Source organism: Eschrichtius robustus, chromosome 12 (assembly GCF_028021215.1).
Source record: "Eschrichtius robustus isolate mEscRob2 chromosome 12, mEscRob2.pri, whole genome shotgun sequence".
Lineage (NCBI taxonomy): Eukaryota > Metazoa > Chordata > Mammalia > Artiodactyla > Eschrichtiidae > Eschrichtius > Eschrichtius robustus.
The window spans coordinates 104,347,438-104,367,353 of record NC_090835.1 but is presented as its reverse complement, the minus strand read 5'-3'; the positions used below and the strand labels follow the sequence as shown (position 1 = coordinate 104,367,353).

General features: G+C 41.5%; 1 protein-coding gene across 1 annotated transcript in view; it reads right to left on the bottom strand.

Annotated features, from left to right (window-relative positions):
• Window positions 1–19,916, bottom strand: part of F13A1 (coagulation factor XIII A chain) — a 140,447-nt gene that overhangs the window by 110,033 nt on the left and 10,498 nt on the right. Inside the window, exon 2 of the mRNA XM_068558050.1 lies at window positions 18,680–18,868. Within this exon, the coding sequence (XP_068414151.1) occupies window positions 18,680–18,868 (189 nt within the window). The remainder of the gene's footprint in view (window positions 1–18,679; window positions 18,869–19,916) is intronic.

Genomic DNA, 19,916 nt, shown 5'->3' with positions numbered 1-19,916 from the left:
TTTAAACAGATATTTACTGGTTCTTACTATGAGCAAAGTAATATCACTTAACCTGGTGGTGAGTGTGTAAGAGGCATGTAATATACTTCCTGTATTCAGTGAGTTTATAATGAAGCATCCAAGTTTAGACTGTAATTCAAGTCAGAAGACTAATTCCACACCCGAGTAACAGACCAAGAGCAGTGAGTTGCTAGGGGAGCCAAGAACAAGTTTATTAAAGACATAACAACAAAGATAGAACTTGAAGGATGAGAAGAAAGAATGACAAGCACATTGCATTTTGTTAGTTCATGTGTATGTTTATGTGTGGATGTTCATTTGCCTACAATAGATATTCATGGTTGCTTTATGAGCTGATCACTGCTTACATTTAAAAGCATCAGAAAACGTAGTGTGCTCAAGCCAAGTTTTCACAATTGACATAAATCAACTACATAAGTGACCATGTAGAAGACCTGGTTTAAACACAAAGATGTAAAGGAATCACACCCTAGGTTGTACCAGCAGAGCCCTACCCAGGGACTCCTTGTGGGAAAAGGAGATTGTTCTTCACATTTCCCCAAGGCCTTGAGATATATTCCAGTTTTCCTTCATTTCCTCCAGTAAACTTTTTAAATCAGTAAAAGCCACTGATTTGCCTAACATCTTTTTAAATAGAGGTAATTGTCAAGTACCTCTTTATTTGTGGACTGAAGTTGTATAATTTGGCCTTCCATGAATGACCCCCATGTCCAGTCTTTTGGAAAACGGCATGGTGAAGGAATTTTGTCTAAAAAATCTCTCACTGCTCTAAAACCCCGTAGTTTAACTCCAAACTCAGAGCATGTACTCTGAAGTTTCACACTGTCTGCTGTGTGACCAAAGGATCCTCCCTTTGCGACCTCTGCTGGGCCTGTCTTCCCTGGCAGCTCCTGGAGGCCAAACATCTCTACACAGCACCACATAAAAAAGCCATTTGGCCACTCGTTCTAAAGGACCTGGTCTAAGCTAACAGTTAATGGCAAGAACCTAATAAATCCATTCTTCCTAAAATTTTAATATCTGATAAGACATTATACTTCCTCTCACCTCCATATTTACTCTTTATGGAAATAATTCCCTAACATCTTAAATGAATAAATTGCCATAGTTGAATTCCATTCATTACATCAGCTTGGAGAGGGGGATGGGTTCCTGTCTTTACTTTCCATTCAGTAGACCTGTATCCTTCCAAGACCTTACCAGATGCCAGGTCCAGTATCAGACCAGGAATACTAGGATTGGCCAGTAATCACGATCTGAATTCCACAGATTCCTCCTTGAGGAAACAAACTAGGTATGAGGAGCTGGGTTAAAGCATCATTACAGCTTTATGAGTCATTATCTTTATGCCTAGTGTCAAAATTACAAATTTTTGTTGTTTTAAGCCACAAAGATTGTAATTATTTTTTACAGCAGCAATAAAAAACTAACACAAACACAAAGAATTGTCGGCATGTTGTGAAGATTCATTAAATGTCATTTTATGAGTGATATTATTATCTGCCCTACACCCATACTCACTCAAGTCTCCTTGGGTATGAACTCTCAAGGATGAGCAATGTTATGGAGGTCAGGGGTCAGGGGTCACCACAGGCATAACATGGATACAGAACAGTGATAAGTGAGATAAACCCAGATGAGACTGGGAAATACTGAAAGGAGGTAAAAATAGTAGTGAGTACACACAGGGCTCAGATCCTGATTTCTAAATACTACTTTCTCCTAAAAGGAAGCAGAGTTCCTTGGGGAAATGGTTGATTTCAAGTCTGATGCAAGGAAAATAGAATATGAGCTTGAAACATCTTTTTGTGCCAGAAAATAAGAAAGTAAGGATACTGAGGCCAGTTGGAAAAGTTTCCAACTGGCAAAATTTAGGACAATTTGAACATCAAATTAATTAAAGATAGTGACAGATTTAAGTAACCTATTTAATTAAAAGAAGAAATCATGAATTCATATTGATAGCAATCATTCAATCAGTAAAAATTTTGATGATAAATAGAATAATTGCATAGTCTGAAGGTACTTGTGTGTAAAGCACTTAGTAATTACAATGGGAACAAAGAGTAACTTGCAGTGGAGAATCCCGACAGACACCACTGTGTTGGATTCTGTGATGTGCTGCCCAGAGACTCCTTCAGGAAGGACAGATTTATCCATAGGTGCTGGGATTGATGGCAGAAAATGGTCCTTGGTGGGTCAGCCCTCTTTGGGAGTTACCAAAGCTGAAGAGAACTGCCTCATCCAAGGTCACATCTCATTTAGGAGCAGTTCACATCCAATGGATGATCAACATGGGTGTACAAAGTTCAAGTTCAGGTGCCCCCATAACAAGAGAGCTCTGAAGAGCCGTCCCATCTCCATAGTTCCTCGTGGGGTCAGCTGTGGCCTTTGCTGGTACTACTTGAAGCTCAACTTCTCTTTCTGCCCAATTCTGCTTCCACAGAGGTTAATCCCAAGAGCATTCCATAATCGACTTCTTGTATGCTAACTTCAAAGTCTACTTCCTAGAGAACCCCAACTTCTATAGACTGAATATGTGTATTACCCCCAAAATTCATATGTCATAGATGCAAAGGCTTCACTTAAACATACTACTAGAACATTATGCTAAATAAGACTTCAGAGTAGCTTATAGAAACACTAGTATTACAGCACTTTAAACAGTTCGCTGAAAGCTCCACATAATTGACAGTGAGGTCGTTGAGAGGTGACTAGGCCATGGGGTGGAGCCCTCATGAATGAGAATAGTGTCTCTACAGAGGAGACCCCAGAGAGATCCGTTACCCTTTCTGCCATGTGAGTACACAGTGAGAAGACAGCCATCTGTGAACCAGTAAGTAGGTCCTCACCACACACTAAATCTGTCAGCACCTTGATTTTGGACTTCCCAGCCTCCAGAACTGTGAGAAATAAATGTTCATTTATAAGCACCCAGTATATGGTATTTGTTAGCAGCCAGAACAGACTAAGACACTGACCTATAACTCTGCCTTAATCAAGTAATCAAAATTAATTAAGGGGATCTAAAAAAAATTATGTGCAACCGGGTAGGATTCACCGAGAAGAACTCAGCACCACTTCTGTGATATTACTGCCAAAGATACATAACCTGATTGTAATCACGAGGAAGCATCAGACAAAAAAACCCAAATTGGGAGGTATTGTACAAAATCACTGCCTTATAATCTGCAAACGTGTCAAGCAACGAAAGTCAAAGAAAGATGACAAAAATGTTCCAAATTGAAGAAAACTGAAGACGAGACATGACAACAAAATGCAACGTGTGATTTTGGACTGGATCCCCTTGCTATAAAAGGTATTATTGGGACAACTGGTGACACTCAAATGGGGTCTGAAGGTTAGATGATCATAACGTATCAATTATAATTTCCTGATTTTGGTGGTTATACAGGAGAAAGTCTTTGCTCACAGGAAATACACACTGAAGTATTTAAAGTATTCAGTGACGATGGGACATCAGGTTGACAGCTCTCTAGTGGTTCTGGAAGAAAAACCGAAGTTCTTTGTACCACTCGTAAATTTTCTGTAAAGTGGAGTTTGTTTCAAATTTTTTTAAAAAAGTTTTAAACAACAAACAACAGAACAACATGGGTAGCCATTGTTTGTACAATTATCTTGTATATCCATGTTCTCCTTTTCAAAAATTTTTTATTTTTTGGCTTTTAAAAAAATTTTTATTTTACATTGGAGCATAGTTTTCTCCTTTTCCTTTTCTTTTCTTTTTTTTAAACCATCAGTGATGTAGGTCTTTAAGTTTCTTAAGATGAGCAGTACTTTTTGAGCTTCTTCTCTTTGGAACACCTATATCGACTCTTCAAAAATACATGGTGAAGGGAGCCTCCGGGTTGCCCTACACTAGGCAACATCCTATCTCTCTAGGTTCATCCTTCAGGAAGCATCAGCTCTAAGAGAATATAGGACTGATGAGGAGCAAAATGTCAAGGAGGAGCTCAACTCCTTGCACAGTAATGGAAACGGGACCCAAGGCTGAAGAAATCAATATGGGGGCCGCTACTTAGTAAATCATTGAAGCAGGGATGGCTGAGCTCCCACAAGGTCAGGTTCACTGTGCCATACAGATCTAGGGGAAATGAGACAGAGGGCAAAAGGAGAGTTCTTTCTAACTTCTGAAGATGATTACCTTGTACTTGTGCCCTAAATTATCTGTGATTTTTTTCTTGAAATTTTATCATGATGGTTATAAACACAAGTACTGTCTTTGTGAATCATCTTTATTTTTAAAATTTGGCTAACAATCCACTCAAGTGTCTTTGACATGTTTAAAGCAATTTGTTTCACAAATATGAAAGTTAGAAAAGATTGAGACGATGGAAAGGAAGTAATGGAGACAGTGTGTCATTTTCTATCACTTGGAAATATGTTGCACAAATAAAAAAAGTTGTTTGATGGAAAATGTCACCCTAGCTGTCTCCACTGCTTCACTTCTATCATTTTAGCCAGAGAAACACTGTTTTTGTCTAGTTAATTGCTTCAGAATACCAAGGGCTCTTGTCTGCCCCGTGCACTAATTTTCCAGTGAAAATAGCATATACGTCAACCTAACTTTGAGATGTTGGACCTCTAACGTGGCTTGTCCCTTTGGGAGCCAGTTATGGGGCTGAGAGGGAAAGCTATTTTGTCTTTCTATTTTCCCAGTCAAGGAAACAGGACTTGAAATAGCATTAGTTCTTGCAAGACCAAATGGAAAGCATGACACCTTCACTGGAAGAGTTGATAACATTGTGCTGACGACTGCTTTCCAAAAAAATCCAGCACGTGTGTTTCTCCCCAGGTCACACCATAGTGAGAACTGCTGCACACACTTCATTTAGCTGCTGGACTGCCGGACATCTCAGGCCCCAAAGATCCTCATCCTACGATGTCTGTTTTAGTCTGCGGGGGCTGCTTTAGTAAAATACCACTGACCGGGTGGCTTAAATAACAGACGTTCATTTCTCACAGTTGTGGAGGCTGGGAAGTCCAAGATCAAGTTTTCTTGCTGTGTTCTCATGTGGTGGGGGGAGAGAGAGAGCTCTGGTCTCTCTTCCTCCTCTTAAAAGTATACAAATCCCATCATGGGGCCATACCCGCATGATCTCGTCTAAACCTAATTATTCCCCAAAGGTGCCACGTCCAAATACCGACACTTGTGAATTTGGGGACCAAAACATTCAATCCATAGCAATGCCTCATCCCTCTTCTCCATCCCCTCTCCCTTACTAAAGGCCTTTCAGTTGTCCTGCCCAGGCTATACCTTAACCCAGCCCCTCATACCTGGTCTCTTCCCTCAAGGAGGAATCAGTGGAATTCAGATCCTGATTACTGGCTGGTCCTAATATTCCTGACCTGATGCTGGACCTGGGATCTTAAAAAGTCTTGGAAGGATAGAGGGTCCACTGAATGGGAACTGAAGACAGGAACCCATCCCCCTCTCCAAGCTGATGCAATGAATGGAAGTCAACTGTGGCAATTTATTCATTTGAGATGTTCGGGAATTATTTTCATAGTGAGTAAATATAGAGGTGAGAGGAAGCACAATGTCTTATCAGATATTAAAATTTAAGCAAGAGTGGATTTATTAGACTCTTGCCATTAGCTGTTAGCTAAGACCAGTTCCCTGGATGAGTTGTCAAAGGCTTTTTTTATGGGGTGCAGTGTGGAGATGTTTGGTGCCATAAGCCCAGAGGAAGTCCCGGCATAAGGGTTTCTGAGCCACTCAGTGGGTAATGCAAAATTCTTGATACGTTTGGCAGACCACTGCCTCAGTTCCCCCATGTGCATAAGGTAGATTATAATTGTAACTACCTTCTATGTCTAAACTGCTCACACTGAGAATGATCACACACCTGGTTTCCATGCTGGTCAAGCCACCCTGATGGGACTCTGGCCTATTTATTCCCCTATTTGTTCCAAGTTTCTTTCAGTGCCCACCCTGTCACGTCCTAGTCCTCTCCCAGGTGATCTGATTGAACATCCATCTAATTCAAGGCTGCCACCCCTATCCAGAACCCTGAAGGGTTACAGAGTACTGTAGCAATACCCCGCACAGCCCCCAAACCAGAGATCAGGAGAGAGGCTTAGCTCTTGTCAGCTGGAGGGCAAAGGTGGTCACCTTCTTGCTCGGTCCCCTCGGGTAGCTTGCATCTCTTCGCTCCTGCAGCGAGGAGGTGCAAAGGTGCCTATCCGGTGCCCCTGATGGCTCGCTGGGGCCGCTTCCAGCTCTGTGCCGGCTCCATTTCCTGTGGCGGGTTCTTCTTCCCTTGCCTTGCCTCATCTTGAATGGCTGTTTCTGCTTGACCTCACCTATGCTGGATGAGCTCACTGCCCCCAGTCTGCACTTCCAAAGCTAGATCAACACTACACCCCACTCTGTCCAATGATCTTGGCTACTTCTCTTCCCTTGAAATGGATTTTCTGTGCCCTGTTTGGACACTTATCCCAACTGTTAGCATGATGAGATTGCTCCCTTTTCCCCTGTATATTCCTCTAGCTTTCTAGTAGCTTCCTCCCGCCTCTGCTCTGATTTGACAATCATATCCAAGGTTTCCCAGCTTATGCTTGTTTTCCTAGCATCCCATCTATTTAGTCACCTTCCCTCCCAAAAGTGTCCTGGTTTGGAGGACAAATTATAGGGTTACCCATGGAGCTCCATCAGACGCTGGTCTGGCCTTGGGCACAAGTATATTTGATCCCTCTGTTGGGCATGGGTAGTTCCCAGATCTGTAAAACGAGCGGGCAAAGTGATGGCTAAGATTCCTTCCAGCACCCTAACATTTATGTTCTGTGATTCTATGAAATATACCAAGCTTTGGATTGCTTCACCTTTAACAATGAGCAGATGCACACAGTAAAACGGTTAGAGAGGCGTGCTTTTCAGAGCAGCCAGTCTTAACTGGATGCTGGGCAGTTACTCCCGGGCTCTGCTCCTCTTTGGCTCTCAGTTTTTGCCCTGAATATAAGCGCAACCCTCAGCGTCTTCATTCGACTCACTTTCAACTCATGGTACCCTCCTCTCCTGCATCTCTCTATGTCTGACTCCCCAGGGTTTTCGTCTTTTCTCTCAAAACTTGTTCTTGGGCTATGCATCTCACCTCTTTAGGATACTGCTCTCTGCAGAGTGTCGGCGAGTTATTTTTCAAAGCCAAGCTGAGCAAATTTACAAACAGGGGTCAGTTGGGTAGTGTTATCTACCCTCATGGAGGATTTTCATTTTGTTAGGGGAGCTTCAGTTGTTATGTGCTAATTCAGAGAAGTGACTACAATGGAGGAATTCAACACGCTGTTGAAAGGAATACCTTTCACGTCTCATCACAGAGACACTTGCCTCTCTACCTGGCTATAGACTTGGCAGGTGGCAATCCGATATTCATCAACATATGGCTGGTGAACATGACGTGTGAATGAATGAATGAGTGAATGAGATTGAAAATGTGTTTTTATTATAACCCATCTTATCATCAGTCTACACATTACTCCCCTGAAGCCTTTGCTTTTTAAGTATATTTGGTTTCACAAAGTGTGAGAATCTGCTCATCTCCAGGTTAGCAGGAAAGCAGGGATAATAGATCTCTTCTCTCCACTTTCCCCACAGGCATTTCTGGTGAATAGATAAAGGGGGTGGATATCATTCAAGTCTCTCTTGATCTGTCAGGAGCACAGAGACCTACACCATTTATCGAGCCCCCTTTAAACTGTTCTTGAAAACTAATGGTGACTTAATTGTATTTGATCATGTTAATGAGATTCTGATCTTTGACAAAAGATAGTTTTTCAGGGCTCGTGTTTTAATCTGACATGATGAAATGGATTGTTTAGGAAGCGTGATGATTTTGCTGCGTGGAGAATCCAGATGCCACCCCGACACATGCAGAGAACCTGAGCTCTGAATTCTAGTTAGTGAAGACTCGTTCTATAAAAGGTGGGCGCATCCTTTATGGGATGGCCAGAGTAGGTCTCCCACACCACTGCAATGTCCATAAAACTCCAGGAGCCTCAAGAATGAGTGGTGCCCAAACCCCAAACGTAGCTGTGAGATTTGATTCAGTTAAGGATCCCTTTGTCATTAGAAATATGTATACATCAGCAGAACAATAAGCTCTTGGACTTCCACGCAGGCCTTCCTCCCAGCCTGGAGGGTGCACATTTCCTATCCCTCTTGTGAAATTCCCAGTTCCTCAGGATCCATCTCAAGGACTACTTGCCTTGTCCCGAGACCTTAGCTTTCAACTCTAACCTAGGTCCCTCCTGACTGCCCAGCATCGTGACTACCTGCCTCTAGTACACATTTCTGGTAGATAATTGTATCAGTTCAGCACTTGATTATATACTGTATAGTTATATTCATTTACTGTTTGTGGACTTCTTCTCACTCCAACTATAGTAAGCTCTTTAAAGACAGGAATAGTGTCATAAATCCCCCCCATCTCACACAGTGCCAGACACAGCAGAGGTTTCTGCAACAGAAATTCACTGGACCAGAGATGAGATGTCATAAAGGCACAGTAACGGAAGTGGAAGGGAAGTAGACAGGAACCTGAAGAAGCCACAGCAAGACTCCCCGAAGCACATCCAACAGCACAGCAAAGGAACCTCTAAATGGCTAAGCTAGGCTTCAGCCAGAGATGTGACAAGGCATTTACAGCAACCAGCCCAGCTCCCTGAAGCCTGAAGAAACACCTACAGGCAGATACAAAAATTGCTGTACCTACCTCCTGAGGGTAATTTGCATTACTCTCCTAACTAAATGAGAAATACCAAAATGTTCATCCATGGGACAGTGTGTATGTATGTATGAGAGAGAGAACAAGAGCAGGAGAGAAACAGACAGAAATGGAAGTAAGAGAAATTATAAGAAAGGGTAGAAAAGATCAGAAGGGCTGAGATAATGAGAAGAAAGAAAAGGTGAAAAGGATAGTAAAAGAGAGGTACAGCGATTTATAGCCTGTCTTATGGTCGTCTAATACCTGTCTGGTTCTGGCTGCTGTTATAGTAATGCTTTATGAAAGTTATACTTCCTTAAGGAACACTATAAACAGTTAGCTTTCCTACACAGTTGCAATATTCCAAATAAGTCTGGTAACTGGGTGATCTTATTAGCAAGCAACTATCACTAAGGGGTTCCAAGAGTTTTCCAGTTGTTCCCTCATCAGTTCTTACGACATGCTCATGGAGTAACGAGAGGGCACAGATTATGAATGATTAGTCCACTTTCATCCTTTCTTCAGTGGGTTTTAATTTCAATCAGTTGCTCTCTCTTTTCACAGACTGGAGACTTAAGACCAAGGGATAACAGTGGGCACATTCATTTTCATTAAATGTTTTTTTCACCCACCTTTGTCACCCCCAACTTCACAAACTGCAAGAATTTCTTAGAATTTATGTGGAAAAGCCAGAGGATGCCCACACTGTATAATCCCTGAGTTCAGATCATGAGTTCTGGTAGAGTACAGTTTCAATTATGCGACGCTAATTAGCCAAGGTTATGAATTCTAGTAAGTGAAAGAGGTTAATGTGAGACACAAGTATGGAGATAGAACAGAGAGAGGAGCTAGGGTGAAGGCAAATTAGGGGAATAAAAAAGAGAGGGAGAAAGGAGGGAGGAAGTCAGGAATCTGTGAGATTTCTCATTCCAACATCCATTGTCCTTTATATGTGCTCCCCGGAGCACAGTACATGTGATGAGACACACTGACAACTCTGGCACCCTCAGGATGCTGAGCTTTGCTGAGAAACTCAAGCTCTGTAGGATGGGATTGGGTCACAAGGCAGGGAAAGGGGGCTCCCTGTAGGTCTCTGGCACTAGAATGTGCCTGGCAATCCCTCCTACTTTGAGACTAAACAGCCTCTGTCACTTCAGCTAGAACTGCGGGCAAATAATTCTGGGCAGAACTTGGTCTGTGGTTTGTCAGGGTTCCTATTTGACTAAATTAAGCTGTCAGCATGGATGTTGCAGACACTGGAGAGTTTTGTTTAGAGGTTCAGTGATTGTTATCTTTTCTTTGCTGCCAGGAGAGAAAAGTCAGAGAGCAGTGGTCTCCTCTTGGCCTTTTTGACAGACTTTTCTTATTTAGTAATAGTCCCTCATTGGAGAACCTCCCGCAAGGCCGCTAGTGCTAAGGTCCTTAAGGGCTAACCCTAAAGGGGAGAGATGGCAGTCTTCTTCCATTGCCCTCCCTTCAGACCCAGGATGGGGTGGGGAGTTACAGAGGGCATATTTAGTAATGCAGAACTTGATCCCACAGAAAGCTGCTCGAAGAGTCTGGCTAGGCTGGTACCTCAGTGAATGTCTTCATTTACGGGGGGAAGAGTCAGGAAGATCAGAGCAGAACAAATGAATTAATGCACCAAACAATGTAACTAGGATTAATTCTATGCTTTTACTTGACAATGTATTTGTTCTCTTTTAAAGGGCCAAGGTGGACAGGCCACTGGGCTAAGATTCTGATGGTCTGTTGGGAGGCAAGGACAGGAGACCTCCCTTCCACTGCACCATCCTGGGTGAGTCATTCACTCCCTGTGAATTTTGGTTTCCAGATTTTCAATGAGGTTTATTCCTAACCCCCTGCTTCCCAGTTTTGTTGTGAGAATGAAAATGTGCTTTCATGTATGTTATCTCCTATAATCCATGAATAGCTGTCTGAAGTATTATAATCCCTTTTTTTTCAGGTGAGAAAACAGTCACTGAGGGGGTTAAGTGAGACCACCACTGTTCTTAGTGGTGGAACTAAGGTGCTGACTGGGGTCTTCCTGACTCCAAGTCCTCCCCCCTCCACTGCACTACCTCCCAGCCCTTTTATCAAATGAGCTGTCATCCCTGAAGTGACTCCAAAGAGCCAGCCACTACAGCATACTGTGCTTCCTCAGACCAAAGTGCATTACTTTACTATAGGTGAGCCTTATTTGACTATACAAAGAAAAAACCACCAATTTTACTAGAGGAAAAATCATTCATAATGATGCTTACACTTTTACCTTGTCATCTATTAGTAAGATTTCCCCCTCAAGTCTCTTACTTATGTCCCCAACAATAATCTCAGACCTCCAGTTTATCTTCCTTACCCTGCCATAGTAATCTAAAAATTAAAAACTTAGATCTTTTAAAACTCTTCCATGGAGGCTCCTGGCTACTTATAGAATAACATCTAAACTTCTTGTCTAGGTGTACAAGATTGTCAGTATGCTTCCAAGTTTTCCTTCTCCACTGACATTTCCCATTTTTTCCCATTCCACTGGGTCAACCTCTACTCATCCTTTGATACCCAGCTCAAATAGCACTTGCCAGGGGTCTCTACCAACTAGCCGCATGGTCAATCTCTCTCTCCAAGGTGCTTTCCAGGCATTTTGTCCAAGAGGCTGGCATTGAACTCAACCTCTAGTGTTCAGACTATCCTCTCCAGACTCTTCGAGGGCAAAGGATAAACATATCTTACTACTTTAATACCAATGCAGTGCTTTGCACATGCAAGGTTATCAATAAAAGCTCAATAAACACATTCAAAAGGAAAGTAGACTGGCTTCATGGTAAAAGAAGCCAAATAAAAATCTGGAAAATAAATATATAAATATAAAAAAGGAAAGTAATCATTTTTGAAAAGTTACTGAATACGAATGCCAAATTGATAGAGTTATTTTAATGTTATGTTGGCACAAAAAGTGTCAAAAAGAAAAAAACAGAAATTATGCTAAGTTACCATAGCACATTGACTACAAATGCATGCAAGTTCCATCATCCACTCTTCTCAATGTTCTACAGAATAAAGGTAATTTGCAACTGTAGTTTGGCATTTCCTAGACTGAGTTCTGCCTTTTACTAAAGGGTATTATAAAAATAAAATATGGTGGAGTAGTGTTTGCAGTCAAACAATTTTGGGACTGTTAGGCTAAAGAAGATTCCTTTTTTGACTTTGTACCCCCTCAGAGCCTTTAATATACTAATGTGTGTTGGAGCTCTCCTAGAAGATGCAGGAAACACAGCACGACCCAAATACATCTGACCACAGAACTTTTTTTTCAAGGAACATCACACATGACAGGTGTTCATAGAGAGCACACTCTGGGTAACACTGTCCTAGATTCTTAGATGCCATTATCAGTCACTTCATAGAAGCACTTAAGAATGAACACGCTGACCATCGATGCACAAACACACAGCAGCAAAAATCTGAAATGACATCTTATATCAGTGTTGCTTCAGAATAATGAAACAGGTAGCCCATTTTCATCAAAATGCTGCATAAAATAGTGGAAAGAGCATAGGCTAGGAAATATTTCTCTACATCTTTCGAGCTGTATGATTTGGGGCAAGACATTTGTCAGCAGAGAAACTGTGCTGTGTCTGTGACAGCCACGGATGGTGATTTTACCTGGACTTTCTGAAACATAAATCCACAAGGGCACTTAGTCTTTAAGTATTTGGGTGATGATCTCAGATATGAGAGATGGTCCTTTTCCTCCCTAAGCTCCTGTAGCACCTGCTCACCTCCTAGGTCTTTGATAAAGTTGAGGTATTCAGGCATGATAATCAGTTTCCTATCTCTCCACCTACTATACTAACACTCCCCCTACGTCTTTTCCAACATCCTCAGAAGATAAAGAAGTCTTCTGCTGTGTCTTCCTCTCATCCAAGCCACTTGACGCTATGCTTCTATTTTTTCCAGCATTCTCCTGAATCTTCAGGATTCTTCCTCCACTGGCTTCTTCCCTTCTACCTACATACAAGTTCAAGTACCTCCAATCCTAAAACAGACACCCAAGACAAAAATACCCCTCTTCTTACTCACATTCTTCTCCAGATATCATCTAAATTTTCTTCTCTTCCAAAAAGATTAAACAATTTCCTCTTTGAACATCCAATTCTCTTGGATTTAGTGGCACTGCACTTCCCTGATGGCCCTTCTACTTATCTGATCACGTGGTCTTTGTCTCCCCCAGGGGTATCAGCTCCTGGACTGGCTCCCTAAAAGTTGTTTTTCCCCAAGATTTAAAGCCTCCACCCACTTCTCACTTGATTTATGTTTTCTGAATGATCTTGCCCATCTATGTATGTATGATATCCAAATTTCCATATATCCAACCCAAACCTCTTCCCTAAGCTTCAGATTGATATATGGGACCATCTATTGGACATATTTACCTGGAAGTCCCTCAATTACTTCAAACTCAGCAGGATCAAATGGAATCTCATTTATATCACTACTGTTTCATTGGCAGAGGTCCTATGCATTGTGATTAGGAGAGAATGCCTGGGTTCGAATTACAGCCCTAGCACTTTCCAGGCGTGACCTTGGGTAAGTTCCTTAATCACTGAAAAGATGGAGATGACTACAGTCCAACGCCCAGAGGGGTGCGTGAAGAGTTAAATGGACAGCATGTGGCACCTCTGCTCAGTACCCTGTGCCAGTAAGTGAGTTGTCAGTGGGAGCCGCTAGCATCATTATCACTTCCCACACTCAGTTTTTCTCTCCTGAATTCCTGCCATTCCTCTTCTCATCTGGGAGTGCTAGCACATGTCATGAGCAGCACACAAGCCAGCAACCTGGGAGCTGTAGCTACTATCCTACCAGTCACTCCATGAAGACTACCAATCACAAGTCCAGTAGACTTTTCTCTCCTAAACATTTCTCAGATCCCACCTCTCCTCTCCATCTCTACAACCACTGCCTGAATCCAGGCTCTCACCCTCTCTCCTTTGAGCACCTTCTCTCCAGTCTCAAACCGTCTAAATAAGAATCGTTCATGTCACTCCCATCCTGAATACACAGCAGTCTGACACCCCAGCTGGCTTTAGATAAACACTACTCAAGAAATAGGTGAAATAGAAATATTGAAGTCTTGAGGCCATTTCAGTGTTTTAATGGGGTTAATAATGCAGAATATATGCAGTTGATGTGGTCCTATGAATGCTTGGGCATGTGATGACTGTACCCATGAATGACCTCCATCATTGTGCTCAGAAAAGGCTGCACTTTTGGACTCCCAGGTTTGCACAGCTGGAAGGGACTTCTAGCACACACCACTGGGTGTCTACCAGCATCCATGCTTAGCTCCCCTTGTCCCTCTCTGAAGAGACTGGAAAAATGAACTACTTTCACAGCTCCTCTTACAGGTAAGGGTAACAAATGAGACATAAATAGCTTGCTGGGGCTTCTGGGAAAACTTTGCTCTTCTGATGAGAGGGGCAGGCTTTGCTGATACCATCCTTCCCCTCTTCTTTCTGAGTACCCAAAAATATGAACCTGGCACTGTGGGAGCCATTGAGGGACTGAGGAAAAAGGTCAAGAAAATGTCTGAGGTGCTGGCCTCAACGTCCCTGTGCTCCCGTAATGGGACTCCAGGGAGAAAGGAACTTGCCCAAGAACCCTGCAGCCACGCTGGAGGGCTCACTGGGTAGGGGAAGTCTGTTGTTTTGAGGGGGGAGAGCTGGTAAGGAAGATAGCTGCAAATTCTTTCCTTGGAATGACTCTGCCTCAAAGAAGTATCACACAAGTAGGGAGCCCATGCTAAAGTAACAGCAAATTAACACCACAAGCTGTTCCTAGGTTTTCACAGCCTCAGCTACGGGTTAAGGAAACCTGTAATTAACGCTCTGCCCCATGCCTTCCATGATTTGTCATGGCTGCAGGCTCAGGGGTGGAAAGAGAGAAAAGGCCCCACAGATGACCAGGCACATTTTCCAGTCACACCCATCTCCTCAAATTCATTAACACCTCCCACATAACTCACAGAGATAGCGGTGCACGGCCAGCAACTAATGAACGCAGTTATCAAAGCGCTGAGACCGTCTGCAGCACAAGCTAGTGAGGCCCTGGCAGAGGAAAGCCAGTAGCTCCTTGTTCACCTTCTCTGCTCAGAGAACCCAGTGTAGGATGGTTAAATCTGGGACCACCCAAGAGGCTATTTACTTAAATATTTAAAAAGAAAGAAGCCTGATTTGAAGGCAGAATCACTTATAAATAAGTCCCACGACCCTAGGTTCTGAGAATAGCCACAAAAGAAAACTCCAGGGTATTAAGACATCCCAGCTCATCTTATATAAAGTCACGGGGAAAGACAAAAGAACAATAACAAAGAAATGCAGACTGGAAGCAAATAAGTGTGGTTATTTTCTCCATATTTTTAATATGACGATAGGTCTCTCTATTCAATAGTTACATTCTTTAAAAGTAGTGCGTAAAGTGGTCTTTGTTGATAAATCTAATCGTGTTATAAACACCCTAAAATAAATATTTGAAGAGACTTTTATGTGTCCTTTATTTTTTTTACAAAGTATTCTCTTTTCTGTTTTTTAAATCACTTTTTCACATTCTAGGTTTCTTGAAACTGAGGTACACCCACATATCCAAACATTTGCACTGAATTTCATTTCCAGTTCACATTCGACAGTTACCTCTTCTCATTAGAGCAATTACGTTTTTTAAAGATTGAAGTAGAGTCGATCTACAATATTGTGTTAGTTTCAGGTGTACAGCATAGTGATTCAGTATTTTTGCAGATTATACCCCATTAAATGTTATTACATGATCATGGGTATAATTCCCTCTGCTATACAGTAGGACCTTGTTTGCTTATCTATTTTATATATACTAATTTGTATTTGTTAATCCCATACCCCTGGTTTGTCTCTTCCCCCTTCTTTCTCCCCTTTGGTAACCACAAGTCTTTTCCTACGTCCGTGAGTCTGTTTCTGTTTTGTATATACATTCATTTGTATTATTTTTTAGATTCTACATATAAATGATATCATATAGTATTTGTCTTTCTCTGTCTGATTTATTTCACTAGCATAATATTCTCTAGGTCCACCCATGTAGCTGCAAATGGTAGTATTTCATTCTTTTATGGCTAATATTCCATTGTATGTATATACCACATCTTCTTAATCCCGTCATCTGCTGATGGGCGTTTGGGTTGCTTCCATGTCTTAGCTATTGTAAACAGTCCTGCTATGAGCACTGGGGTGTGTTTATCTTTTCAAATTAGTGCTTTGGGGTTTTTTAAAGATATATACTCAGGAGTGGAATTGCTGGATCACATGGTAGTTCTATTTTTAGTTGTTGTTTTTTTTTTTTTTTTAAGGAAACTCCGTACTATTTTCCATAGTGGCTATACCAATTTACACTCTCACCAACAGTGTAGGAGGGTTCCCTTTTCTCCACATCCTCTTCAACATTTGTTATTTGTAGATTTTTGATGTTAGCCATTCTGACAGGTGTGAGATAACACCTCATTGTGGTTTTGATTTGCATATCTCTAATAACTAGGGATGCTGAGCATCTTTTCATGTACCTGTTGGCCATCTGTATATCTTCTTTGGAAAAATGGCTATTCAAGTCTTCTGCCATTTTTGATTGGATTGTGGGGTTTTTTTTGACATTGAGTTGTGTGAGATATGCTGTTTTTTAAAATACATAGGTTTTTATCTCAAAGGCAAATTTGCTATGCTTCCCCTCCCCCACCTTTTTGCTGAAGAAACAAAAGTAGTACTATGTCTTTTTATAAAAAGAGAAGGCATTAAATGCTTACTGTAGTGGATTCTGTGGTCTGCCACCCAGACCTTTTGTGTTTAGGACAGAGGCATCCTTGCCCCGATGCTGGGAATGCTGGTGGCTCACAGCTCTCATTGAGCTGCTCTCATGGGTTTACCCTCAGCCATGGAGACCCAACTACACTAATTTTTCCCTCCCTGGGGGTAGCTTGTAGCCAATGACCATCAATGCTAGAGTATAAATGACCCATGCCCTTGCCTCAAGACTGGACAACTCTAAAGATACACTCCAGCTCCAGAGCTCACCATGGGATCCACTGAAGCCTTTGTTCATTGGAGTTCAACCCCGCTCTCTGCCCAACACTGATCCCTTCACTCCCACACTGATGTTGACCCCGAGAGTGCTCCCCAGTAAACTCGTTCCACACAAATCTCCTTCTCAGAGTTTGTTTCCTGGAATCCCAATCTAAGACATGCATCTTATTCTTCCTAAGACTTTCATTATTATAGTTATTTTATGAATGGGTGTGGGAGAAGATCTGAGACCTCAGACAAGTCCAGTTCAGGGACAAAGCTTCCCTGTCCTCTTCTCACTGCCCGAAATATTTGGCTATAAAGGTGAAGGTAAAAATTCCCCTTAAGTTGGAAAAAAACTCTGGGTATTTACTCACATGCATGGAGTGATCCTTTTACTAAAAATGTGTCAAGGACATTTTAATCATATCTAGTCCAAACAAGCATATACATGCACACACATATATACAAAAGAAAGATAAATGAACTTAGGGAAAGAAATAACAATAAATTTTCATCATATTTTAAAATAGTGTTTAAAAAATTATCTGTGGATTCTTCTCTCACCTGAAGTACCCATTATTAAAAAATATTAACAATAAGAGTCTGCTCCCTAAATTAAATTAGAGTTATTTCACTTTGCCTAACACACAGGAACAGTAGGTTAGTTTTCCCTTTTCTTTTCGCACAACTGGGATAACAAACAATTCTGTGTAGAACCCAAGCACTGCACTGATGTTGTTTATTCTGACTCAGGGATCTCTTTTCTCCTCTCCCCCTTCTATTCTGTCTTCAACCAATTTTCCCACATTTATATACAAATTTGCATTGTAAATTCAAGTAAGCACAAACCATGTTCCTCAAGAGATCAGTGGCCATAGATTTTTTTCCCAAGGAAGTATTTTTAGTTTTAATTTTATTACATTTAATTTCTTTATATTTATTCCCACAGGTCAATGATTTTACATAGATGCCTCCATATAATCATATCATGGTCACTTTTTTTTCTCCCTTTCTTGCTTGGTTCCCTTTCCTTTTGCTTCTCTTGCCTTTCTTTTGGCAGTATTTCCAATATGGAACCCATATCAACACCAGTGTGTGTGCTTCATATTCTTTTCTGAACTCACAGTATTGATCTATGCACATGTACATTTACACACACATGTATAGAAGATCTTATGTACACCCTTCTACATTTTGCTTTCTCACTCACTACCTCTCTTAAAGTCATCTGGCATGGGTCAAATTGACAATCCATTATGTGAATATATCACAGTATTTTCAACCATTCCACTATTGAGAGTTGTTTACTTTTAGGGTTCTATTTGTCACCATACACAATGCTGCAGTAAATAATACCCACTTTTTAAAAGTGGATTTTAAGATTTTAGATATCATTGGTATAGATTTTTAAGACTGGAAGTGCTAGGTCAGAGCTCATATGTATTTCTAATATTAACAGATATACCAAATTGCTTTCTAAAAACGTTATTAAATTACACATACATACATACATACATACATCATACATACATACATACATACATACATACATGTATACATACATACATCAGCCATGTATGCTTTTCCCTATGTACACATTAACATTTTATGCCAATTGTATTCACTTTTATTTATACCAGATTTTTGCCTGATTAGGCAAATAATATGTTGATGTTTGGCATTGTATCAGACCCATCTTAGAGTATAGAGTGGTCCAGGGGTTGGATGTAATCCCAGCTCCAGCCAACTGTTAAAGTATGATTCCAGGAAATAACACAACTATACCTTACCCTTCCTCCATTATGACCCATGGTATCATGACTGTCATGAATAGGGCTTGCACATGGCACTCACCAATGACATATTCCACCCTGAAGAGGTCCCTTCTAGGGTTATAGGGACGATTGAAGTCGATCTGGATGTAGAAAGACTGTCCTCTACGTACAATCAGCTTGTTGTTGTTGTATTTGCCGGTGTGGTGATCCACTTTGTTGCTGTCCCATCTCTCCTTGAACAGGTGAACAGCCGTAACATTAAGGTAGTCTATACACAAAGAAAACAATCAAGAGAAGCCACTGAGTAACTTTGGTTTAAACACAAACTTGAAAAACAAGGCTATTTTTCCTGAAGACGCAAGGTAGTAAGGTTTATTAGATAAAACGCTATACAGGGGGCTGGTAGATTTGGGAGTCAGTCTTTGTGACATCCTTGTTTTCAAAGAAGATTTTTTTAAAAGCATTTTCCCCTTCTGATCTCATCTCAGACCACACGGCACTCACTTTGGGATAATAAAGCTGTGTTGATAATGCCTATCAATAGGTCTAGATACAGAGGAACTAGCACCTGAGATCAAGGCTTCACATCCGAGTCTCATGTTGGTTTTCGTTGTGTCAGGTGCTTCCCACAAAGACTACAGCCTCCATACGTTGGGATAAGCAGGGAATACCACTTCAATTTTCTTATCTTTAAAAAGGGAGGAATCAAATCTGACAAAGCCTGCAAGGGATGTTCTAAGGACAAAGTTGATCATCAATCCAAAATTCTCCTCTTACTTCAGGAAGGGTCAACCCACAGCCCCCTTCTGTAATTCTAAAAGTAGATCTTGTCCTTCAAAGGCAGGAAACAGAGGGAACAGGCATGGAGGAAGGATACCAGCATTCCTATGAGGTTGGTAGGATTGTTTCCACTTTGCACATGCTGAAACAAGACTCAATTTCCCTGGCTACTAAACAACCAACCTGGAAGCAAACCCTGGTGTGAAGCCGAAATCTACAGGCTTTTCCTCTGATTTTTGGAATCGGGAGTGTAAATGTCAGTTATATATTTATCTGAGACATGATAGCACTGGATAAAAGTTAGATCTCCTCTTGCTTTTTTCCCATTCCCTCTGCAAATGATCACTGAATGTGACGGTAGCTCTAACTACCCGTCTACACTGCAGTTTAGAAGATCTAGTCTAAACACAGATTTCTGTGTACGCATTTGGAGTTCTAAAGGGGCACTGGAGAGAGAATGCTGGGCGAGGTGGGGAGTGTGCGCTGGCCTCTTGCCTTCCCTCCCTTTTCCTGGCCTTGACTGTTGCATGGTTTGT